Consider the following 26,888-nt stretch of genomic DNA (forward strand, 5'->3'; position numbering starts at 1 on the left):
TCAGTTATTAGACTCTTCTGTCTCCCCCTGATGAGCTCTGAGATGTTTTCTAAAATTAAACTAAATTGAATGACCTTTTTTATGGAAATGAACCGAGCAGATGTGCATTATATAATGCTGCTTTAGTGCATACTTTATCACAAGATAAACTCTGTGAAGACTTAATTGATGAGGACATTAATTTCCAAGCTAGCGCACACAAATAATCTTGATTCGGCTATATTGAAATTTAAGCTCCCCGAAGCTGGAGAATTAAATCAGCCAGTTGGTTTTCTAGTTCGCTCCCTGTAAAATTTAAGGCTAATATAACTCAGGCTACTCAGAAGCAAGAGTCTAATGTTTACTTGTACCTGACGTGTAACCAGTGAACCTTGACAACCGCTTCAGGCTAATCTTGCTGTGAAAATAAATTTCATGAAATTTCTTTTAAAAATGACCAAATGATTTTGCGATGAAGTAATCTTCATGCTAAATCACTGCTTTTCTTTATTTAATGTCCTCTTTTTCTTCTTTTTTCTTCCTTCTGCCTTCTTTTGCGATGGCTTAGCCATGCGTCAATGTTATACTTTGTGGTGAACTTACTGAGGGAACACGTCACATTGGTCGATCTAAACTTAGATACGAGGACACTTGCAAAAGCGCGGTGTCGCTGTGGAGAAGTGCTAGACCAATTGCAATTAAAAGTAAAAACAGATCGCAATGGAGACAACTAATTCGTCAAACCTGCGAGAGAGTGAATGAGAAAAGAGTCAGTAGGTATGAGAGAAAAAAAAGGAGACTAGGAGAAAGAAGAAAATGGCAGCAGAGTCAAATTTATGAACTCCATTAATATAGTATTCATTATTTATGCAAATACTATCTTGATGTGTTCCAAACGTTTCGGGTTAAGGCGGCGTATATATATTTTTTCTTATGTCCTCTAAAAGATTCTTCCATCGCTTCATTATGCTCAGAGCTCTGTCACATCAATGAGCAAGCATGGGTCAATTTCGATATATTCTAATCCTTCAGTACTGCCTTCGTGGCTTAGCCGAATAAAACAAAAGAAATCGTATCGAGGTTGAGGGATGAATGATTATTATTATTATTATTTGTTGTTGTTGTTTTATTCCACAAAGCCTCGGGGCCAAGTTACAATTTCAATATATCGATATTGACCTAATGCAGTAATTAAAATTAAGTTCCCGTGTGGTGCTAAGAAAAACAATAAGGACAGTCAAATTGACCACTTCTTTCGTGTTCAATTCTATAGCATCTGAGATCTTCTTACACACTCCGCAGCTGGCTTTCTTTTGTTTTGAAACTCTACAAATATTAAAACTAACATCAATTTCTGTTTCTTATCGTGCTGAAGAAAAAAACAAACTCAACCTTTACGAGAAAAGTGGCCGATTTCTCAACGCACTCCAATTTGATTGCCAAAGAAAGCAGGGCCGTTAACCTATTCTCGATTTTTTTGCAGAGTGACAACAAAAATTAATTTCTCGTCAAGATATTGGGTATGCACATTTATTTAAACCACCAATTTGCATTTGAAAGTAAGTGAGCAACATCACAACAAAATATTGTCTTAATTGAAATCGAAGGCGATTCCTTGGCATTAATATTCTTCGCTTTTCGCACTGCCGTTGAAGGCTCTGTCACGCTCATTGTTATATGTACTCTCAGATATCTATGAGTCAAGTTGAACAGTAATTCTTGATCTTCAAATCAAACCAAAACCAGCAGTATACCAAAACAAAGACAATATCATGTTAAGCGCAACCGCCGCCATTGTATTCATCGTCATCTTCGCACTCGAGGCAGCCGTCATCATCATTGGCAACGTATTCACTATTTTTGTTTTCAAGACTCAATCCAGACTCCACTTAAAACGAACTTGCCTTCTTCTAATCAACCTGGCCGTCGCCGATGTCCTTGTAGGAGTAGGGGAAGTTGCAGTCCTCATCATGCACAAAATCCCGGGAACTGAAAACGGATCCCTGAGTGCTTCCTGGGCATTTCAAGCTTTTGGGTCGTGTGTTTCAGTGATGTTTCTCGCTCTTATTTCACTGGAACGCGTTTACGCTGTGTTCCGACCATTGCGTCATCGCGTGACAAGCGCTCGAGCTTACATTTTCAGCATCGTTATCGCTTGGGTAACTGGATTGTGCATTGGTGGACTGTCTTTTTTGACTGTATATCACTCAAAAGTAGATGCCGTTTATGCCGTTGCCACTGGTGTTGTGTTACTCTTCTTCTGTTTGGTTGTTATCTGTGCGAGTTACCTTTCGATCCGTTCGCGACTGTACGCTACAAAACCTGAATTACAAGCCTCCTACAGAAGATCAACGCGGGACCAGAATTTGCGTCTTTCAAAGACATTTTACATAGTGGTCGCTGTGTCGCTTATCTTTTGGTTGCCTGGTTTCGTAGTGTACGCCATCAGAGAATTCTGCTCCCAATGTTTTCCTCCGACGTTTCTGTGGTTTATAAGTGCTCTCCACTTGGCAAATTCTATGGTGAATCCATTCGTATACAGCTTTAGGATGAAAATATTTAAAGATGCCTTCAAAAAGTGCTTGAAAAAGCGCGGGGAAATATCTGAATTAAGATCTGGTTCCCTTCGAGTGGAAAACGAACCCCAAGAGTTTAATACCCACTTATAAATTGAAAAATTTGGTTAACCTCTGCATAGAACTTTGTTGTTCATTTTACAATTTTTTCTTTTTTTTTTTCCTTTTTTTTTTTATTTTTATTTATTTATTTATTTATTTATTTTTTGCAATGAACTATATTTAAACGAAAGTTTGGCAGAAAGATTGATATTCGTTTGTAAAATTTCCTCTGCATTGTCTTTATTGAATTTTCGACACCCTACATTGTAGTAAAAGTTTTTCCTGTGAACATGGACTGAAAAGCTGAAACTTTCGATCAAAACTGATGTGGGTGTATTTAATTGGTGTATTGATTCAGTATTTTAAGCTTATATTAGAGGAAAATCAATTTTAATAACTAAAAGTAATTTCAGAAACTTCAAGGTACTCTCGACTGGTAAACTTTTAAATTCTACTGATTGAATACTTTGCCACGCCAAGGAAAGGGATCTTCACTTCTCTGTGTTTCATTTCGGCAAGTGGGAGGTTCATAAACTCTCGCTCAAACCCGTTTTAACTCTTTGCCGCTCCACCTATGTGCCCATGAGCTCCGATAATGTTTCCTAAACGTGACCTCATTAGAACGAGATTTTTTATGGAAATGAAGTAAGCAGATGTTCAATGGGCGCATAATATTGTTTTTTTGTACCTGCTTGGAAATTAGTGAGCACGTCAATCCATGATTGGCGTAATATTGTTTTTGTACCTGTCTGGAAATTAGATTAGCGAGGATGTCAATCCATGATGACATGAATTTCCCAGAAGCAAACCAAATAATAATTCTGATGGCGCGAAAGAAATTCTGATCCTTTCGAAGATAATACCCGTGACCTTTGTGCAGCAAGAGCGGAGAGTCTGCTCGTTTCCAGCGTTTATTTGGGGCACGGCGAAAAAATCAGCCCGACGTGCTAATTTTCAATTAACCGATTGAATCATGGTTTAGCTTGCATCATCGAGTTGCTATGCACTTGAGAAGTTAATTTGGAGTGCGCGAATGAGTTGCTCGAGGCGTTTCCGAGAGAAACTCTAGCTTGTAAATTGCTCTGCAAACTTTTCAAGTGCTTCATAACTCGATGCATGATGCACTGCTAAAAGCTTGGGCCAATTATTGTATAACAAGCGAAATTAGTATCTCTGACGCCATGGGCTTAATAGCTCGGCCTTGCTAGCTCGGCTACATGAAATGTACATATAAATATATGAGAAAACGGATGAATTTCGTGAAACTATATCCTTGTTGCTAGTAATAAAGATATACTTTTGTGAGCAAGTAATGTAACCATCTTCCGTGTACAGATCACTGGTTATTAAATGCACACGCAAGCACCCTCGCTTAGTGTGCTTGTGTGTGGTTTTTCGCTTTTTATTTATTAATTTTTTTTTTTTGTCGCTTTTTTTTAATATTTTCCTTCCTTTGCCTTTGCACAGTCGCGCGTTTAGTTTTGCTTAACTACGTTTTTAATCCTAAATTATGATCATTTTGTGTGCCAAGGACAGCATTTATATTCTCTTGTTAAGACTTAAGTATTTAAGGTAGTGCTTTACATAAGCCTTATTAGCTTCCCTGGGCTTCTTTGCCTCTAATATACATTGGTGTATTGTTTTATATTTATAAATGACAAAAAAAAAAAAAAAAAAGAACAGTACCAAGATGTAAATGCTCGGCAGACACGATCACAAATTATATTCAGACAGATAGTACGTGGAAGAGCAAAGTTTGGAAACCAGCTGTGTCAATTATTGATTACTGAGGAGATAAAAATCTCACATTTCGCGCTCAAAGCTCTGGGATATCCTGCGGGATATTTAGAGAAACACAACGAGAACTTTAACTAAAATAAATACTGCTGTTTCCCACTTTTCTAGCGTTCAATTTTGTGACACCTTAGATCTCTTAACACACTCAACAAACAGCTGACTTACTTTTCGATTGAAATTTTACGGATAGTCAAAGAAATATCACTTTCCGTCTGTAAACAAGCTAAATAGCACAAAATGGAACAACCTTTGTTGGAGATGCGGATAACTCAACGCAATACTTATGTTTTGTCAAACTGTTACAGTTTTACTTATGAAGGTAAGCTTGGATCTCTTTTAGACACTTTCCTCACGATTGAGTAAGAAAAGGATGCTTGCAATTTGATGACAAGGATTATTTTGACAATGATTATTTATCAAGATGAGTTATTTTGGTTTGCAAATGGGTTTCTCTTTTCAACATCTTGTCTTATGAACATCTGAAACTACGTGAACATAATAGTCTTAAATCAAATCGAAAACATTTCCTTCTTGTTTATTTTTTTTTTTTTTTCGCTTTTTGCACTGCAGTTGAAGACTCCGTCACGTTCATTGTTAAATTTGTTCTCCATCGACACTTTTAAGTTTTGAACGTTCAATCTTAGATACATTTGATATAAAACGAAGGAAAACTGTGTATGAAAACAGACATACATACATATATACTTTATTCGTTATGTAGATCACATGATATCATGTTAAACGCAACTGCTGCCAAAATGAGCGACAGAGGTGGCTGTTCAAAATCCTCTCTTTGGCGTGACAAAGTATACACTTTTTTTTTTGACATAAAAGTTGGTTTACCAAAATTTGACAAAGTTTCATCTTTGCATTCGATGTATTTGTCGGTGCATGCTGGGTGTTGCTTTTGGCTGCCTTTTTCGTAGTATTTGTTGAATTTTATCAGACCTCTTTTCCACCATTATCTCACTAAGTTTTTTTCCCGCTTTCTCAGCCGCTCCTTTCGCGGCTTTTTTCACCACCTTTGTCGCGCCTTTTTTAAACGCTTTTCCGATCGCCATAAGGGTGTCTCGGACCACCCCCGACCCTTTAATTTGGGTTTATATTCAATATGTGGTAACACGCAGGCTTTATACAGAGAGATCATAACGTCAGATGGAACTAAGCGTTTAATCCTGCGTAAAGCAGCTATCGTAGCTATCATAGCTGAAGGGGAAAGTTGCCCTGCTATATTGTCAATGTGTCACACACAGAATTAAGCAGTCTTTGTTGGACATGTGGGTTTCTCATTACGTAATTCATTTTGGAAAAAAGGTGGGACGTTAACCCGTGAGGTATTCTCTTCTGATTATTTCTCCGCAAGACGTAGAAAAAATATGTTTTCTTTCTGATTATAATGATTCTTTTGTCGTCAAGAGGAATTATTCTGGTTTGTAAATTGATATATTAATAAACATCCTGTCTAATTTGCATTTGAAACCAAAGTGAGCATTATCAAAACAAAATAGCGTCATTGAAATGGTCCGGACTCCAACTTAAACGAATTCCCCTTCCTCAAATCAACCTTGCCGTCGCCGATCTATTTGTAGGAGTAGGTGATCCACAGAATTTCGAGAACTGAATAATGTGGGTACTGAATAAACAAGACGAAGGACTTTTTAGAAAGTCTAGCATTCTGTTGGCTTTGTTTTTCTCCGACGTTGCCTTGGTTTGTTAATGCTCTACACTTAGCAAATGCTCTTGTGAATCCATTCGTGTACAGCTTTAGGATGAAAGTATTTTAAGATGCCTTGAAAAATTGCTTGAAAAAGCGCTGGGAAAAATCTCAACTAATACGTGTTTCCCTTCGAGGGCAAAACGAACCCCAAAATTTTACTATCCATTTGCAAATTGAAAAACTTGGCTAACCCCAGTACAGAACTTTGTTGAACATTTTGCCTTTGAACATTTCTATTATTTTCTTTTCTTCCCTAAACTATTTTTAAACGTCAATTTTGGCAGAAAATGTGATACTGGTTCGTGAAATTTACTCTTCGTTGCCTTGAATTGAATTTTCGACACCTGAATACTATACTGAAGTCTTCTTCTGTGTACATGGATTGAAAAGCTGAAACGTCGATCAGAAGTGAGCCGGGTGTAATTAGTTGGTGTATTGATTCAACAGATTAAGCTTATTTCACAACGAAATCAATTTTAATAGAAATTAAGGTTAGTTTAGAAACTTTTTGGAACTCTAATGAACCTTTTAATTCTGCTGATTTTATACTTTGCCAAAAGAAACACCATAATTGGAGAAAAGAAAAACGGCGGATTGAAAATGTGTGATTTTAAGATCATGGAAAAAGCGCTTAAAATAACTTGGGTCAACAGAATTCAAGACGAGTCAGAAGCGTCCTGGAAAATAATTCCTAACCAGCTCTTGCACAAACATGGTGGTCTAGCCTTCCTAACAAAATGCAACTTTGCAACAAGTATATTTGACCTCGATGATGCCCTTTCCACATTTTATAAAAAAAATGTTAGGTTACTGGTGCGAGTTCAAAATCTTAACGGGCGTCGATTCCAAAACAAATCTTAAAAACGAAACATTGTGGAATAACAGGAAAGTTCTTGTGGGAAAAAAAACCCTGTTTGTTATCACAATTGGTATGACGCCGGCAATACCAAGATAAGCGACGTATTAAAACCAAAATCAGGATTTTTTGAACTGGTATGAACTTGCGATAAAATTCAATTTGAAGGTTCCTTTCACCATATGCTATGGCCTGGTTAACGCAATCCCAAAAAATTGGAAAGCTTGTCTTAAAAACCGTATTCCGAACGTCACACACGATACCACAGTCAACGCCCTAAGAACCAGTTCTATTTACTCCACTCTTTTAAACACCATCTTCGTTCCTCCCACTGCTGAAACCAAAATTCTATGCCACGGATTGACAGAAAATACCATTCAGAAGGTTTATCTTATGCCATTTGCTATCACAAATGAAGTAAAAATAATAATGTTTCAGTATAAAGTGATTCATAACGTGCTTCCAACCCGTGTTACACTTTATCGAGACGGCATTTTAGAAAGCCCCATATGCAACTTATGCAACGCAGAAGAACAAACATTGCATCACCCGCTAATAATAAACTGCATACTAACAGTCGATTTCTGGATTCTGTTTCAAGACTGGTGGAACCAAAAAACAAATGAAACAATAACGTTATCCATAAGCCATATACTCTACGGCTGGCATGATAGGACAAAGCATTGGCAAGTCCTAAATTATTATCTACTGATAGCCAAATATTGTATTTTCTGCACAAGCCTTCGGGGAGATGTTTTAGATTTTCAAAACTTTCTATCGTTCATTCGCGGAAAACTTGAAATTCTTAAAGAGATTGCGACTGCAAAAAAAGCACTTCCAAAATTTTATCGCACGTGGGCCTTTTTATGTTAATTTTATATGCTGCTGCTGTTTATGGTTGATTAATATTTCATTTCATATTTATTATTTAACTGTAAGCTTGTACACATAGGGAAAAAAAGACAAACAAAAAAAACTACATGGATATATTAGGTGTTACGGTAATATAATAACAATTAAGAAAAAAAAGAAAGGACGCGAATAGTGTAAGAATAGTATTGTAATTGACAATGGTGTAAGTAACCAGTATTGTAAGTACCGTAAGTAAGTTATGTAATTAGCCGTATGTGACATTGTGTATGTAGTATTGTTAGTAATTTATTTTAATTCAGCGGTAAAATATTATTTTCAATGAATATACGAACGACATGTTCAGGACAACACGAAAAGCAAGATTACGTTCAGTTCAATCTGGAAACGCCGCTAGAGTTTCCAGGCAGCAACCAGCACCAACCAAAAAGCAACAAGAAGTTCTCTGTTAAAGACAGGGATAATTTCTATGATTGGTACCACGCTTTTTTCCGTACCGATTTCACATTCGAGGCCCTTGCAAACGGCACAAATATTGACACCAACACAGAGTCAGCCACAATCAACGGATCTTTTTCTGTGATAAAAAGTATGACTGTCAAATCTGCTGGTAAAACCGTTTAAAAAAAAATACCTTATTTTTTATTTTCACAGTGACGCAACAACGGTAACAGCCTTCGCTGGGACAAACCCTGGAATCTGACAGCGCGGACTGCTTTCGAATGGGGGGAGAACAGTTGAAACTCTCATTCTCCTCAACCGCTATTCGTTCTTCGAACAACCGTCTGGCAAACTTTTGCCTCCACTGCAACTTGAGTTTGAGATTGTGCCTCAAGATGACAACGAGATGATTTTTCAAAACGACGGCCCAGGGCGTAGCATTGTTGTCCAGAAGTTTGAATTGTGGGTTCCAAAGCTGATGTAGTCATCTGAAGGGCAAATTGTGGTTAATGAAAATTTATTGAAACCGACTGACTGGCGTTACTTGAAAGAAACGCTACACACCAGGACTAGCCTAACGAATGTGGGGGGCTCTTGGTTGATAACACCTGGTTTCAAAAAAAACCCGAACATGCGCTCGTCTTCTTTCAGCAGACTCGAAAACAAAATTCTTTAACCCAAAATCCCTACACCCTTGACACCTTTTACTGAATGGAGATGACTCGGCGAAACTGTCCAATTGCCGCCTGTGGTATGGGACCAATTACTACTCCGAGTTAAACTATGGAAACGAATTCAGTATGGGACCAATTACTACCCCGAGTTAAACTATGGAAACGAATTCAAAATCCGAATGACTGACTTCAGATGCAAAAAAAAATAACTACAACTCAGGCGTCCAACTTCAAATCGCCAACTTCTCATCAATTTACCCTATAATTTACTTTGATCTAAAATCAGCCAAAGAAAGTGTAATAGGGGACCCAAAGAGTTTGACTTTGCATTACCGGCTAAACAAAGCGGCCAATGCGCGGGATTACACAATCTACGCTGCGGTCCTAAACGAAGAAGAGTTTGTGGTGAAACAGATTGGAAATGAACCGGTCGTTGTCTGAGCGAAACCAAAAAACGTCTGTAAATTTTTTTCTACATTTTGACATAAGATGGCAGCGACTTACCATCCATACAAGCTCGCGCCTTTGCTGAAAAATCGGCCGTAACGCTACGCATCAAATCAGAACAAATCGGCCGCAGAGACGACCTCCTTTTGACAAGGACTCAAATTAACCGAATGAAAAAAGCGGGCCAGTGAGGGAATGGGGAGCCGATCATAAGATGAGCCTCCCCCGAGATTGAAAAAACTGCACAACGCGGAGGCAGCGTTTTCTCTACTCTGTTTGGGTTGGCTAGAACCTTAATCAAGCCGGCAGTTAAGGCTTTGGCAAGCGCAGGGCTTCGTTTTGCAGCAGAAAAAACGCTTAAGAAAATCTTCATTAACGGTTACGGGGCAATCGAAATAAAGCTCTACAAACTTGTTCAAGCGGTGTCTCTCCAGAACAGAAAAAGGTTGTTGAAAACTATCTTGCTGGTCAAGGCATGGTTCGCGGCGGCGGAACAACGCAGTACGGCGGATTTCTTGGAATACTGGCGTCTACAGGCGTGCCTATCGCCATTGACCTGATCAGCAAAAATGTTCGGCAAAGGGATGCACGTCAAGCCAGCACCACGACAGCCGCGTTCATTACCGTCTCCCCCTCGCAAAAAGAGGAAGAGGAATGCACATAAACCTTCCGCCTTTCTTCGGCAGTTGGGACGATTATATAAAAAAATGCAGTCAAAAGACGTTCCGCTTTTCAATTTTGATTTAATAAACTGGTGCAAATATCTCAGCATCCCCATGTATCAGAGGGATATTTTCGCGCAACGAGGAAAAACCTTTTCTCCATTCGCCGTGTATAATCAACATGTGGCGATTTCGGAAGCATGGGCACTCACTGGGTTTGCTGCTGGCGCGAAAAGCGGTGAATATGAATATTTGGACTCTTTCGGTCTAGATCTGCCGCCGCCGAACGAGTGGGAATCGGAACTGAAAAATTAGGAAAAAGGAGCTTTCTTCGTAATGACAACCAGCTACAGTGGGTTGGGAGCGTAAGGTGCGGATATCAATTATTGCTTGCTTTTTCTGCATGAAAGAATCAAAGGCGCGAGTTTCAAAGACATTATTGGCATGTTTTCTAACAACATGCATGAAAACGAACAAATTGTAAACAATTACTTTTCTTAAATATACGACCATGGATGTCTACTCGGTGAAAGAAAAGCGAAAGACTCCGAACGTCGCAGGAACTGAAAAAGTTGTAAACACGAAAAATAGGCCTAAAATGCTTAAGGTATCAGGAAGGGGAAAATTTGCAATTTTGCATAATTTTGCTTTTTTAAGCGGTTGGATAAATCTTAAAGTAATCTTTTAGATAAAAAAAACTCCACGAAAAAAACTTATATCTGCCGCTAGTTATTGCGCGAGAAAGATTGTTTTGCATATTAATTACTTAATTGAGAGTTGACAAGTTCTGTCAAATAAATTAATTATCGAGGCAAGAAGTCACATGACATCAAGATCATGTTGAGTTGACACGCGATTCGCGCGCCATAATCAGTGCCGGATGTCTTCGAAGAAGACAGAGCGATCTTGCCCGTTTTCATCGGCTAAAGGAAGGCCAAAGAAGGCGAAAAACTACTTTCAACAAAGAGTGGGCCGCTAAATTAGCGGAAAGCGGCAAAGGGTTCGTTTTACAATCAAGAAAAATTGCTGGATGAACGCGACAACGATCGCGATCACGAAGCCAGCGATCAAGCCGAAATGAGCGCAAGCCGCGCTAAAATACTGTTGCAAGAAACTGTCGAAGCAGAGGAGATTGACGAAGAGAAGTGGACGAAATTGAAAGGCAGATCGATTGTACAAAATTAGAATCAGCAGTGCAACATTTTTTTTTTCTTACCCAGCTATTGTCATTTCTTACAGTATCTTTGCCTTTGCATCAACATCAGTCGATGTAGTCCCGTTTACGGCGTCCTCTCCAGCGTTTCCCTTCGTGCGCTTGCATTTTCTCGGGAACCTTCTACGGGCCTTCGGCATGTTAACAGTGACATGGTCATAATTTTGAAGATTAGTCAACCGATACGTAAAATTTCGAACGCTAATATAGTAAATCAAAAGATAATTTCACGTTTATTAACTTTGGAATTCTGACTTCACACATGAAAAAGCGGTTTATTCACTGGTGAATAATTTTACCGCGCGCCGTCGCGGAAATTTGTACCTGTTCCATGTTAACTGTCACAGTCCTATTGTTATACAGAAAGTTGATTCCTCTGCGGTGTCTCCCTTGGTGTGATAATCTCATAACACTTGGATGCCGCCGAATTTTATTTTTTCTCTGTTTCTCGAAAGTAAAAAATAGGCGAGTTGTACGTGCATTTCGAGTTCCAGGTTGGCAGCCCCTGGACCAAATTGGCTGAAATTCGGAGAGAATGTTGTCAGAACGAACGCCGACAAAACTGTGTCTGCGAATTCTGATTACTCTTTTCATTAAAAAGTTATGCCTTTTTTTCGCGGGCAGTCCTATTTTTTTCCTTTTTCTAACTTTATCCTCTTGTAAAATAATAACAAACGCATGTGCCAAAAATCTGAGACACGGTTTTTGAGGTCAATGTGTGAAGAAACGGATGCCATGTTAATCGTTTTCTCCGACCTAAATTTAGCGGGCGTATACCTTGATTTATGGGTTCGTGAAGCTTTGTAAATATATTCACATTTTCGAAACACGGTAAATTTTTACCATTTTAAACAGGTCAGGTCATAATCTGTAGTTATTAAGCTTCCAGTAAATATACGGTTTATATGGGTTTTTGTTAAAGCCACGAACGCTAGAGCGGACCGCGCGCGGATGGTCAAATGGGTTATACTGATACCTTAAAGTCAAATGTGCGAATTGTGGCATAACAAAAACTTGATTTTAGGCGGGAAACTGAGTAAGCCCTCCCGCGAGGAGGGCGCTGGCTTGCTTAGCGATGTCGTCAATACAGCGACTGAATTATTCATTAGCAAAGGTATTCCGTATCTTGCCAAGAGAGGAGTAGATGCTGGCAGACTACGTTTCTGAGGCAACGAGAGACCCTGCGTTACAAAAGAAAGCCATAAACTATGGCATGAGAAAAGCTCGGCCTGCGATTGCAAAAGTTGGCGTGAACTGATTAACCAACTTTCTACTAAATTCAGGCCAAACAAACGGTATAAGATTGATAGAGCCGATTTAGATGGCACGGGTTTTGACATTCATTCAGCGATTGGAAAGCTCCCTCCCCCAAAAAGAGGTTGGACTATACCCGGGCACAATTACACCGGCCCATTCAATCCTCTCACGAATGTACTATTTCCCTTCTGATTGTTGATTTCTGACTAGGGATATTACAGGAGTATACATAAACATTATTTTGCTAGATAAAGCTCTTGATAAAAACGCCCATCATTTATTAAGTCTGAAATCAATACGGATGGATATTATGGATTATTATACAAAGTAATTTTAGGTTAGCGTATTTTAGACATTCTTCCAGGAAGTTTATTTTTATAAGAAACTTAAGTGTTCTGTGTTAACTGGCTTAAATTATGGCCTCATGGCTAGTGTGCTTGACTTCGGATCGAGTGATCCGGGATTGAGCCCTGACCGGAGACATTGTGCTCTGTCCTTGGGCAAAACACTTTACTCTCACAGTGCCTCTCTCCACCTTGGTGTTTAAATGCCCTGATGTTCAAATGTGTGGGTACCAGCGAATTTAATGCTGGGGGTAACCCTGGGATGAACTAGCATCCCATCCAGGGGGATTAGAAATATTCCTAGTTGCTTCTTGCTACAGAAACCGGAGATAAGCGCCGGCCTGATGGGCCACTTGGCTCGTATGCAGACTTTACCTTTACCTTTTACCAGTGAATGATGATATAAAAAAAAATATGAAAATTAAACGTACCAGCAAGAAGGCTAATAAGGCCATGCTTGTCAACCATAAAATGAGCTGCAAAATGACCAAGCGTGATACTGAAGTTAAAAAAGCTTTCTGGAATGAAAATTGCTAGGCCCCTTGCCTCAAACGTACCCAAAGAAAAGCTAGTACAAAAAGATATAGAACAAATATGGCAGCATGCCTGTTGTGTGTGCTATTGATCTTCCTGTTTATGTCAATTAAAGTTCTGCCTCGAGATTAATAATTTGAGTGCCAACCGACTCTTTGTTGTCCAACATATGGTATTAAAGGATGAGCTTATTTCTGGTACACACAGCAAAACACAAAACTCGAAATAATTTTAATTTTATTTGGTTAGGTGTTACAACAACTTTACAGGCAAGTCGTCGAGAGGGGTGAATGTCTACAGAAAATGAAATACGATTAGATCTTAAAAAAGGGGATTGTCAGCGGAAAATGGCAAAATGTTATTTCCACATATAAGCTTAACTAATATATCGTGTCAGGTGGAGAGGACCATTCGATGCAAACAAACCGCCTCACCAGCTGCGCTTCCACTTTCCAGGTTTCCATTGAGGCCAAAACAAATGTTGAGCATTTTTCAACTTTGCTGGTTTCCTTACAGTAGGACTAGCTTCAGCAATATCACTTTCCTTTCGTCAAACTGGCGCTGTAGACTTCTCCATGTTACTGATCGCCGTATTGGAGTTAGCGATTCTAGCTTCACCCGCCTCGTTTTCATGCTCTCGTACGGAGGCTTACCCGAGCGGTCCCCCAATATTTTGTGTTGTGTTTCGATAATTCTTTGTTGTGATTCGATAATTTTGTGTTGTGTTTCACAAATATTATGTTGTGTTTCACAAAGATTCTGTTGTGTTTGGCAAATATTTGTTGCGTTTCTCAAATTTTGTGTTGTGTTTCACAAATACTGACTTGTGTTTCAAAAATATTGAGTTGTGTTTCAAGAATTGATTGTTGTGTTTGCTGATATAGGCCACCGTTTTTAAAGCATCACAAAGAAATAGTTTCTCACGAGTCGGGAAGCAAATTTCTCTTGTATTTCGTGATTTATCCATTGTTTTTAAAGCATCACTAAAAAGTAGTTTCCCACAAGTCAGAAAGCGTGCTCTTCTAGATCATTCTGTTTCATATTTTAATATTACTGTCACGGCCGTTTATTGTTTTTAATGCCAATATCATCGACAGACCGTATTTCCCTCCGGTGATATCGCTCGAACCAACGAATGCATGAACTTCTTGCGACAAGTCTCTCCATTTCTGAACAGGCTCTCTTTCCGGAAAACCTTCTTTTGGTTACTTTTGATAACATAAAATTAACGAACGCGGTCGCTCAGTCATGAGACAATTTGTGCTTTATGTTCGTGTAAACATTTGCATAGCCAGTGCCTCTGTTTACATTTCTTTTTAAAGGAGAATATTGACAACCTCTTGTGGATCAACCAGTTTCATTGCGTCAACAATATCATTCGGTATATCGACATAAGTCGGTTTCCTAAATAAACCACCAACAACCGCGTAGCTATTTGAAGGCCGCGGTTGCTCCTGCCAATTCTGTTTTTTTGTTTTTTTTTATGACTTTGTTCAACCATATATCTAAATTTAGAACGACCAATATGACATGTTCCCTCAGTAAGTTCACCATAAACTACACCTTGACGCGTGGTCAAGCCATCGCAAAAATGAAAGAAGGAAGAAAAAGAAACCAAAGAGGACATAAATAAAGAACTGAAGCAGTGATTTAGCATGTAGATTACTTCATCGCAAAATCATTTAGTCATTTTTAAAAGTAATTTCGTGAAATTTATTTCAACTGCAGGATTAGTCTGAAGCGCTTGTCAAGGTACTCTGGTTACATGACAGGTACGAGTAGACACTTGGATTTTGCTTCTGAGAGGCCTGAGTTATATTAAACTTAAATTTTACGGGGAGCGAACTAGAAAACCAACTGGTTAATTCAGCTCTCCAGCCTCGGCGAGCTTAAATTTCAATATAGCCTAATCAGATTTACGTGCCTTTTCAAGATAGGAATTTAATTCGCCACCTTCAGAATTATGTTTATTGTTCGGTTCAAGATTATTTATGTTCGCTAGCTTGGAAATTGATGTCCTCATCAATAAAGTGTTCACATAGTTTATCTTGTGATAAAGTAGGCACTAAAGCTGCATTGTTTAATGCACATCTGCTCGGTTCATTTTCATAAAAATGGTCACTCAATTTAGTTTAATTTTAGAAGACGTTCTTAGTGCTCATCAGGGGGAGATGGAAGAGTCTGATAACTAAGCATTGGTGAAACATTTTAATGCCCCTTAAAAATGTCGGCTTTTTTAACTTGAGCGGAGGTTTGGCATCTTTAAAAGATACTTACAGCCGAGATATGGGCTGAACTTTTCACTAACCGGATGAGAAATCTGAGAAATAAATGAATTTTGGTTTAAAGATCACAATTACTGAGTTTCCTGTTTGTTTCATAGCTATCTAAGGATAAAAGTCGAAAAAGATTGTTACCACAATTGCTACTAATGTCGCAATTTTAATAGACTATGGCTGCCATACTAGCTACGAAACTACAACAACGGTAACCGGGCCTGCGTTGGCCCAGCATGCAATGGGCCTAGAGCCTAGTCCTAACATACGATACTAGATTTCCGCCCCCCCCCCCCCCCGGCTTACAGATAGTTCTATGGGGTGACACCCAGAAAAATAAACAACAACTTATCACGAAAGAAGTCGGTGTCTAAAGTCCCTTCTAGATCGGGAACAGTTATCTAACTTCAGCATTATAGCTGAGAGTCTGGGTACTTTTCCTTTAAATACGTGTCGGTGTCTTTTCGGTGCCTCTCACTTCTCCTTGGTCCCTGATCCCGGGCAAGTGGTGATGTCAACCCGGCCGGTAAGACAGCATCGGCGGGGATGGACTCATTGGCCCCCGTCCCAATCATGCTTCCATCAGTCTGCTCCAAACCAGGGGGCCCATCTTCTCCGGTGCTTGGTGGTGACTCATTGACAGGCTCTGCTGGCCATTCTGAACTGGACCACCTGTGGGCTTCCTCGATCGATCTGAAGGGAACTTTCTTAAAGTGAGCCGTGGTCCTTGTGATGGAGCTGCCATCTGGCCTTTTGGCTACCACCCTGGTGCCTTTTCCGCACTGCATCCGCAATGGTTCTGCCTCATAGACAGGAGTGGCCTTGTTGATTGCCTCCTTTCGGGCTAGTACAGAGTCTCCCACCTGTATGTCAGAAGGTGTGACATACCTTTTGTTGTCTGCGTACCCTTTCATTTGCATTTTCTTCTCAAGATCCCTCTGGTACAGTTCTTCAAAGTTATGCTCACGACAAACTACTTCGATGGGAAGCCTGGTGCGGAACTTGCGACCGGGATACATCAGATCTGCCGGAGCAATTTTAGTGGTGCAATGAGGAGTCGCTTTGTAGGTTCGAAGGAATCGGTACACCTCCTGCTTGAAATTCGATGCCGTCAACTTGCTTATTTGGTACAGCTTCTTCAGTACTCTCATGAACTGCTCAGCCTCTGCATTAGCTTGCGGATTCAGTGGCGTCTTTCGCTCATGACGAAAGCCCAAGTACTTGCTGAAGCCACTGAAGTCCTGTCTATTGAACAGAGGTCCATTGTCACTGCTTACCGACACTGGTATGCCTAATGAGGCAAAGGTTTTATCCATCTTTGGTATCACCGCCCTGGCGCTGGTGGAGGTGACAAATTCTACTTCCGCCCATCTGGACTGCTTGCACACCGTAACCAGCAGATACTCTCCGGTATGGACGGGGCCCTAGAAGTCTACAGCAACATCTTTCCAAGGCTCACTGGGCATGGGTGTCATGCGTAAGGGCTCTCGCTCCGGTGACACGTTCACCACTTGGCACGGGTGGCAGTGCTGGATGTGCGCCTCCACCATTTTGTCTAGCCCTGGAAACCACACTCTGGTACGCAGGTACTCCTTGGTTTTGGTGATACCCTGGTGGCCTTCGTGCGCGAGCTTGACTACCTTATTCTGGAGAGTCCTGGGAACTACAATTCTTGGACCTCGGACTACTAGCCCTCCTACAACAGCCAACTCGGTGAAAATGGAGTCGTACTGCGGCCCGAGCGCTCTCTTCTCTTGCGCCGTTAAGTATCCTCCAGCTATGGCTTCCTTCAAGTCCGACAGTTCAGTGTCTGAGTGCGTTTCTTCAAGCAGCTCCTGCCAGGTGACTGCTTCAGGCACTGAAGATTTCACAATAGCCATGATATCCTTCTCGAACTCTTCCACCGTCTCTCGTAGCTCAAATTCAGCTTGGGTTTTACTGGCCTGGCTCTTTTGCGTATTCAGTGGCTCTGGATGCCGTGAATGGTAGTCTGCTTCATTGTTCTCTGCTCCGTCCTTCTTTCCGGGTACGTAATTGAGGCGATAGTTGAAGCTTTGGCTTCCATCCCTAGCTGTGAGTATCTGCTCTAAGTGTCAGTGAATGCTCTTGATCGATAAGTGACAGGTCGCCATCGCTTGGCCTCAGGGTCATACTGCTTCACGGTGGCTGCCATTCCACCTGGTCCTGCATCGGTCTTCAGCCTTGTCTTCCGTCGTGGGTCAAAGTATGCCATCACTGTGTCGTCCGCCACCATTTCCCGGACCCGTTCAAATGACCTTTGGCACTCTGGTTTCCACTGGAACTTAGCATTGACCTTGAGTAGCTCTCTCAGCGGTGCAGTGGCCTGTACAAATCCCTCCATGAAGTCTGTGTTTGCTCCAGCGAAGAATAGGAATAAGCGTACCTCTGCTGCTGACTGTGGGGGACCTGCTGCCTTCAGGGCTGCTACTTTATCTGGGTCTGGTGATATTCCTTCGCTTGAGAACACCTTTCCAAAGACCTTCACCGCTCGGAGGTTGAGCCTGCTCCTCTTCGGCGTTGCGCCGAAGACTAGTATGTCATCAAAGATGCTGACAGCATTTGGCTCTTGTGCTACGATCTTGCGATCCTCCTCGTTAAAGATCTCTGCCGCGCTGACGACCCCGAAATGCAACCTTTTAAAGCGTTTCAGCCATCTATGCGTGTAAAATGTGGTAAGCTTCCTGCTTTCCTCGGCCAGCTCCAGCTGCATGTATCCATCGTTCATGTCTAAGTGAGAGAAATACTTGGCCCCGTTAAGTCTTGTCTCCAGCTCTCTTAAGGTGGGGATGCCATGTCTGGTTCTCTTTATGTACTTGTTGGCATCTGTCATGTCCAAGCTAGCCCTGATGTTTTCTCCGTCTTTCTTCGGAGTGAGGACGATATTACTGCACCATTCTGTTGGTTCGTCTCCAACATCTTCTATGATATCCATTTGGTCCCACTTGTCCAGAATCGCATCAAATTTGTCTTTGACTGGTAGGAATATTCTTCTCTGTTTCTGCACGGTGCCTTTTGGGTCTGGGTCCACGTGCAATTTCACCTTGACTCCTCTCAACTTTCCTAAACCCGAGAACACATCCTTGTACTCTTCGTCTAGGTCAACGGTCACTTGCCGTGTCTCCCCCATGATTGGCAGCTCACCTACATGTGTCACGCAATGCCTTTTTGGGAGGACATGTTAATATCCGACCTATGTAAACTGAGAAGCGAGGTGGTCCTTAGGCAGGCTGGACGGAGGTTGGACGGAGGTTGGATGGCTGTTCAAACTGTGCAAAATGTTCAATTGAAGGGAGTGGGGTGGGGCCATTGTGATGAAAAAATCACCCAAGCTACTTTTAGACCAAAAAAAATACATACTTATATATAAATAAAAGAAAATCATAAAGGGCTGAGAAAGATAAATCTTGAGCGTTCAGGGTCCAAAAATCATTAAAATTCATGCTCAACTTGAATCACCCACCCGTCCCCCATCAACCCCTGAAAGTTCAATGGTCGCCCTAAGAATATGGCGTAGCTGTTTACGGACATTTTTTTTCGCGTAGTTGTCGCGTAACTGTTTACGAGCAAGTTCTTTTCGTCTTGCGTAGCTGTTTACCAGCAACTACGTTACGTGTGGCGTAGCTGTTTACCAGCAAGTCTTTTGTTTGTGGCGTAGCTGTTTACCAGCAAGTTCTTTGCGTGATGCGTGGCTGTTTACCAGCAAGTTCTTTGTCTGTGGTGTAGCTTTCACCAGAACAAAACGTGAGTATTTCTTCTTCATTTTAACTTGACTACAACATGCAAACGCATTGCATCAGAGCGGGAATCGATACTCAAGTAGCACCTTACTCAAGTCAATATCGCCGACTTCGATCGTGAGCGTGATCGCACGATTTTGTGACTTTGAGATAACCTTGGAGCACCTTTGAACAAAAGTGAGCAAAACAATACCTACTGTAGCGTGCGTCGCAGATAGTCTAAACCGCGGGTTTAGACTATACCGGGGATTTTGTCACACATCCGGCTACAACAAGTGCTGAATAATACCTTAATCGAGAATTACTTTGATTGTTTCCAAGAGAAACTTAGAATTAGTTCCGAGTAGCTTAATCATTCTCTACTGAATTTGGGCACCAAACTTCATAACACAAAACGTACAGACTTGTTGTTGGCATGCATAGCACTTATTTAGCTCTCAGGGAGTATCGAAAATGCTTCAAGGGAAAATTATGGTGTGCTATGCTGCTTTTGCCTTACTTCATATCGATTTATTTAGCAATACTGAAATGTGTGATTCGTTATTTCGAAATAACGAAAATGAATCGTCTTACACAGATATTTTTGTATCGTTTCTATAAAGTTCATATCCCTGAGTTAAGGTTTTGATTTGGCAGCGGTGTTGACTGCGTTGAGACAAACCCAGCCCCAATTGTGACTGACTTTGATGTCAGTTAACTATTTTTGCTCCCTGCTCACAGGCCCGGGGGGGGGGGGGCGCTGCCATGTAAGGGCTATATAGGTATGTGCCGCTGTGAAGGGTATGGCTTTCAAGCAGTCTACTCTAGGATAAGGTATATAAATCAGAGCGTTTGGGTCTAGAATAGGGTATCATTTTTCACAAAACTGACTGGTTGGTTGAAGATTTTATCTAGACTAAGGAAAGCAGGAATTGCCATTCAAAAATATAAAAAAATCAAATCGGTAAGTTTAAATTTACGCAAATCAGCCTCAACAGTGTCGATAGGTGGGGGGATTTGGGGAGTTTACTCTAGTATAGGTTAGCAAAATTCAGCTGAACTAGCTCTGGTATAGGCTAAGGGTTCCAGGATCACAGCGGCACATCCCCACCCAGAAATTCCCAAAGTAATCCCCCCCCGGGACTCACAGGGAAGATTGTGTAGCAAACTGGGTCCAAACTCTCCAATTTGCATTGTTTATCAACACCATAGACTGATTTTCAGTGCTGCCGCTATGGCTCAGATCTTACACGAAGGGGATCTTTTTATACAACTTGCTGTTAAAGTGCACTCGGAAAACGTTTTTGCTTCTTAATTTGTGAATTACCATAGAAAGTGTCTGTATTTAACATTAATTTTATCTTGCACTTCAGTGAAAGTTTGGCGGGGAATGTTAAAGCTCGTTTGATATAAAAGAATTGTTAATAAATTATAATGATTATAATTCATACCCTCTTTTATTCTGCTTGTAGGACACTGAAATGGTTACATCTTACTGGCCTAGCTACCTACTTCACATTTTCAGCATAACAGACTTGTCGGTGTAAATAAGTATAATTTGGCCAGATAAGGTTTCACAAGACAGTAGATAATGACCAGGGTAGTAGAAATCATTCCATATTTGTACCATCTGAGTTGTCATCTGAGCAAGCTTGCAATAACGGTCTTTACTTGTTCTTTGAAGACTCACTGTCTCTAAATAAATCCATTTTATTAGTTGGTTTTATATCTATATAGGCATTGTTCATGTTTCAAATAAAATGACGAAGGATCACTACAAAACATATTACTGTTAATAAAGCAATATCCATGTATTGCATGTCCGACCATTTACGCACTGCGTACCTATTTTTCAGCTCTGTTGTTGGTAAGTTAAGTTTCGCGGTGGAGAGGAGAGTTTTGGATTCAAGCAGTTACTAGAGCTCGTTTGGACACTTTTTTACGTCTTTCATCGATCGATGAAGTAGCCTCACGCCGTTGCAAGCTTCGCAAAGCAGGTGAGTAAAATTAGATTGCTTGAAGTCTTATTTGTAAAGAAGTTGCTTTGAGTGAATTGAACTTGCCATGTTTTGCTTACTATTATAACAGGCTCTCTAGTCTATTCCCCGTTCTACTGCTAGCCTGTCCTTTAATAACGACCGGCAAACCCTTTTACGCGACTGCAAGACCTTGAACTGAAGATTTCCTTTGCACAAAATTTTGCTCTTTAGGTAATAAACAAGTAATCGAGCAACCGCCATCACACTATGGTCAAACGCCAACGTTCCCTCACGCCACATCATGTCCATCTCGGGCCATGCTAACGAGCAAAGTATATCAAGTTATGACTCCAGACCATCTGTAAAACAGTTGAAGAACTGCTCTAACATCTCAAATGCTCTAGTTAGTAAAGAAGCGAGTTCAGCAGTTGTTCGTGTTACAGTGACGCCAGCTTCGAGCTCGATTTCGTACTCCAGTGCTTTGGCCTTCCCAAATGGCTTCTTCCATGGCTGCAACATTGCAAATTCCAAGGTATGTGATTTGCTGCAAAGCCATTATAATTCTGCTTGAATATTTGCAGTAACTGAAGAGTTGAAGTTGTATTTTCGTGCGGTCGTTTCGCTTGATTAAGAATTCTTGTGGTAGCTTTTTCTTGTTTTAATAGCCAATCAGAAATGCTCATTTTAGGGAATAAACCAATCAGATTGCGAGAAAGTTATAGACAACGCTTGCCCTTTCGTTGTGTCACGATCTCGGTCACGCTCTGAAAAAAAGCATTTTCTTTGACGTTGATATTGTGGTAAAAAGCAAATCGAATTTGGTTTAGCGTGGACTGCACTCTCATCGACAATAATACTCGTCATTACAGCGGTCAAAATTTGTTGTGGACTCACTCGGCTGTCCACAACAGTTTGACCACTGTGATGATGCATGTCGTCGGCGATAACACTACAGACCATGCTAAACCACATTCGATTTGTTAAATCGACGGAAAACGAATACAGACAATGCGACAAGGCGAAAAGCGAAGAATATTCGTGTCGACGAAACTTATTTAAATAAGCACTATTTTGTCCTTTTAATTCTCACTTTGGTTTCAAATGCAAATTAGAATGGATGTATAATTAGATCAATTTACAAACCAAAATAATCAATCAATCTTGACGACAAAATTATCATTGCAATCAAAGCGAAACTCCACACAGGATTTATGAGAATTATCCGCATCTCCAGGAAAGATTTCTGAATTCTGTATGTGACAGACTGATGCACCAGGACGTTTTTCCTCTTCAGCTTGTTTACAAATGTTATAGTTTTAGTATCTGCAATGTTCTAGTCAAAATGTAAACGATCTGCGGATTGCGTAAGGTGATCTACAGTGTAAAGTGTCACAAAATTGAAGCCCAAAAAAGAGGGACATGTCATTTCGGTGCAAGTTGGCCCATGAGAATTCAGTAATTTTGCCCTCTATGTTATAATCAAACTAATATCGCATTCCGTTTGTAATGAAAAAAAGAATAAGAAAAAGCACACCTTGTCAGAGTAAAAAGGCCGTTAACTTGTTTCATTTTAAATAATTCTCGATCTCTTTTAGACACTACCCGCAAGATTAAATAAAGAAAACGATTTTTCCCTTTGATGACAACGATCATTGCGAAGATATATCGTTTACAACATGCCAAACATCGGCGATTTCGTCGTCCAGATATTGCAAATTCATTCTTTTCAACATCCACTTTAATTTACATTTCAAATTAAAAGCAACGTCATCACGACAAAATAGTCTCGATTGAGTGAAAACCTTTCTTTGACATTATTATTGTTCGCTTTAGTCATAGTTAATAGATGGGACTGGTTATGAAGCTCGGCAAACATCAGAGGAGCAAACAAAGACGCCCAGATTTGTTGGAAGGTCCACGACAATGCACAATCTTTTGTTTTGCGCTCATACACTATGTATGAATTACGTAACCAACACGTTTCTATTGGTTAGTTCAGTCCTCAGTACGGGGTAAACAACCATTGTGTTTAGTGCACCGTCACGGCCAAAAAAGCGAACAAAAACATAACCATTCCTCTCTTTTGGACGTTTACAGCCTCATATATCTGTGACACAAGCAGGACAGTAATTGTGATCGCTAAAGTCAAAAGACGAAAGCAGTTATTCCGACACAAGGGTGTTTAAATCATGTTATATGCAGTCGCCATTGCATTCATCGTCATCTTCGCACTCGAGGCAACCGTCATCATCATTGGGAACGTGTTCACCATTTTTGTTTTCAAGACTCAATCTCGACTCCATCTGAAAAGAACTTGCCTTCTTCTGATCAACCTGGCCGTCGCTGATCTACTTGTAGGAGTAGGAGAAGTTGTAGTCCTAGTTATTCACAGAATTCCGAGAACGGATATCATATCTTTAACTGTTTGGTGGTCCGTTGAAGTCTTTGGTTTGTGCCTGTCGTTGATGTTTCTCGCTGTTTTATCACTGGAACGCGTTTACGCCGTGTTCTGGCCACTGCGTCATCGCGTAACAAGCGCTCGCGCTTACATTTTCAGCATTGCTATCGTCTGGGTAATTGGGTTATGCATCATAGGACTGTATTTGTTAACAGTATATCACGCAGACGTAGATACCGTTTATGCCGTGGCTACTGCTGATTTCCTTCTTTTTATTTCACTGGTCATTATCTGCGCAAGTTACTTATCTATTCGTTCGCGACTGTACGCTACAAAACCTGACTTACAGGATGGTCAAAGAAGATCAACGCGAGACCAGAATATACGACTTTCAAAGACATTTTACATAGTTGTCGCTGTGTCGCTCATCTTTTGGTTGCCTGGGTTCGTAGTGTACACCATCAACGCATTCTGTTGGCAGTGTTTTCCTCCGACGTTGCTGTGGTTTGGCCAAGTCCTACAATTAGCAAATTCGATGGTGAATCCGTTCGTGTATAGCTTTAGGATGAAAATATTTAAAGATGCCTTGAAAAAGTGCTTGAAAAAGCGCGATGATTTAAAACCTGTTACCCTCCGAGTGCAAAACGCACCCCAAGAATTTACTACGCACTTATAAACTGAAAACTGGGCTTGACAAACGTCCGTACAGAACTTTATTGTACACTTTGGTTGTGTTGCCAGTGATATTCGTTTGTATAATTTGCTGTCGATTATCTTTATTGAACTCTCGTCATCCAAAGATTGACTGAATTAATTAAAAGCTTCTAATCTGAACGTGAATGAAAAGCTGAAACATTTAGCTATGTGCCGCTTTAGGTTAAGCCATTTTACAAGAAAATCGGTTTCCTCTACTAGCTATAATCAGTTACAAAAGAAATAAAGGTTAGTTCGGAAATTTCGACCTACTCGTAAATCGTAAAATTCTGCTGATTACAACCTTTGCAATGGACTGTTTTTACCTCTTCATTGACTTGTCTTTTTATCATTTCGGCAAGTGAGAGGCTCATAAGCTTTCGCTGAAGTTTGTGTTTCATGTTTAAATTCGTTTCCGCTCGCTTTCGTGCCCCCGAGCTCCGACAGTGTTTTCTAAACATGAGCGGAATTGACTGAGCTTGATTATAAACATTAAACACGGCGGATGAGCATTTCATGATATTGCTATCACGTCTACTAGATTACAGGATAGTGAGGACGTCAATTCACGATTATATGAAGTCTTCAAGGTACATGCATTAGAAATAAATAATCCTGAACCGGACAAAAGAAAATAATAATAGTTATGATGGTGGCAAAACAAATTCTGATCCTAGTGATGATAATACTTGAGACTTTGATCTGAATGAATGAATTGTTTATAACATTGCCAATTGGCAATGGCGAAGTCAAGTTAACAAGACTCACGCCTTGATAGTGAATAATTTGATTTATGATGCTCGGTTGTTTGATGGAACAGGTGCGACAGGTAGTGATAACTGAAACTGCAATAAGCGTAAAAAAAAACTCTCTTGGCCTTTAATAAACAACTCCACAAATCAAAACGGCGTGGTACAAAGAGTGTGCATACGAGCGGTGTAGATGCAAATAGCGTGGATACAAACAGCGTGGATACAAACAGCGTGGGTTGAAACTAAAACAGTAAAAGAGCAAAAGTTACAAGTTGCGACTAAGCTAAATTCGAATAAAGAAATAACAAAACTGCAAAACGAGGACTGTGAATTACACTTACATTGTTTCGGCCAGAGAAAACTGTTGTGAAACGGACTGGGAATAACGCGAAGAGACTAGCACGAAAACTAAATAGAACTGCGCTAAGCGCGGACCAAAATGAACTGCCCCAAAACTGTACTGCAAAGCTATGATATGGAAAATACGCTAGGACATGCGGAAAATAAAACTATAGAAACTTAGAAAGGCGCTAATGAAGATGAAACAGCAAAGAAACGCTAACGAGGGCGCGAAAACTGACAGAAAGGAATAAACACCTAAATTGACGCAAAAAAAAAGACTAAACAAAAGGACGAAAAGAAGTATAAACTAATTTGCGTACGCAAAGGAAAAACAAATTACGCAAGAACGAATAATAGAAAAAATGTTACACTTGGATCTTACAATAACTAAACAGAAAAAGAATGACCACCGAGAATGAATTTCGTGACATAACATCCTTGTTACTAGCTTTAAAAAAAAAACATCATTTTGCAATCAAATAATGTAGCCATGATCCGTATGCTAAAATATTGATTTTCTTTATTTTGTCCTTAATGTGTGAAAATGCCCCATCCACACTAGCACTAGGCCGAAAGAATTTAAAAACGGTGGTTTCACTCTGAAAACGCATCAAATATTTTCCGTCCACACCACGCGGGATTTGTGTTTGAGTAAAACTCGAGCAGGGGAATAGCTTGACTATCATAATGTCATTGTTTTCGAAAAGCTTCGTTTCAAAACTTGGTTTTCCATCCACACTAAAACTGTAGCGTTTTTCATTAAATTTCTCCGGTTTGAAGAGCGTTTTCGTAAAGCTCTGTTTTCATAACGGATCAGTCTGGACGGTGCGCCTAACCGGAGAAAAAAAGCTCCGTTTTCAAATTTCTGCGACGTTCATTGTGAGCTCTGATTGCCCAAAGCTCTGGCATATCAGTTGCAATAATCACAATTTAGTTTTCTGTGAGACATCAGGTTAGGAAGTTTAAGCAATGACGACGGCGACGCCAAAGACGACGCCTAGTAGAAAATAAATTTTTACTTTACCTTCGATACCTTCGAATTTCGCAATTCAGCTACGTCTGTTCGGTTCGCCGATCGCTCTAAGAACCTGCTACACCTGAATTCGTATTGCCAGTGATCATTTCCAAAAGAAAAGATGAAAAATTTGCCCTCTAGGCCGCGTTTTTCGAAATATGTAGAACTTAGTCACCATTTTACGTTGTTGTTTTGCAGAACCCGGCTAAGAAATGAACAAAGTTTTTTAACGCACGTGCATAAGCGTTGTTCTGCTCAATAAACCTTTTGTTGAATAGCATTAAGGT

General features: G+C 40.4%; 2 protein-coding genes across 2 annotated transcripts; both read left to right on the forward strand.

Moving 5' to 3' along the window:
• Positions 1-1,505: 1,505 nt before the first annotated feature.
• Positions 1,506-2,668, forward strand: LOC145488504 (adenosine receptor A2a-like). Its single transcript, XM_081467383.1, has one exon. The coding sequence runs from the start codon at positions 1,752-1,754 to the stop codon at positions 2,646-2,648; it is 897 nt and encodes a 298-aa protein (XP_081323509.1). The 5' UTR covers positions 1,506-1,751; the 3' UTR covers positions 2,649-2,668.
• A 20,442-nt stretch (positions 2,669-23,110) lies between these two features.
• Positions 23,111-24,664, forward strand: LOC145487219 (adenosine receptor A3-like). Its single transcript, XM_081465943.1, has one exon. The coding sequence runs from the start codon at positions 23,591-23,593 to the stop codon at positions 24,473-24,475; it is 885 nt and encodes a 294-aa protein (XP_081322069.1). The 5' UTR covers positions 23,111-23,590; the 3' UTR covers positions 24,476-24,664.
• The last annotated feature ends 2,224 nt before the right edge of the window (positions 24,665-26,888 follow it).

The sequence above is a fragment of the Orbicella franksi genome, chromosome 5, assembly GCF_964199315.1.
Source record: "Orbicella franksi chromosome 5, jaOrbFran1.1, whole genome shotgun sequence".
NCBI classification, from domain to species: domain Eukaryota; kingdom Metazoa; phylum Cnidaria; class Anthozoa; order Scleractinia; family Merulinidae; genus Orbicella; species Orbicella franksi.

Coding starts and splice junctions, on each gene's coding strand:
- LOC145488504 (XM_081467383.1), top strand. CDS start 1,752: ATGTTAAGCGCAACCGCCGCCATTGTATTCATCGTCATCTTCGCACTC.
- LOC145487219 (XM_081465943.1), top strand. CDS start 23,591: ATGTTATATGCAGTCGCCATTGCATTCATCGTCATCTTCGCACTCGAG.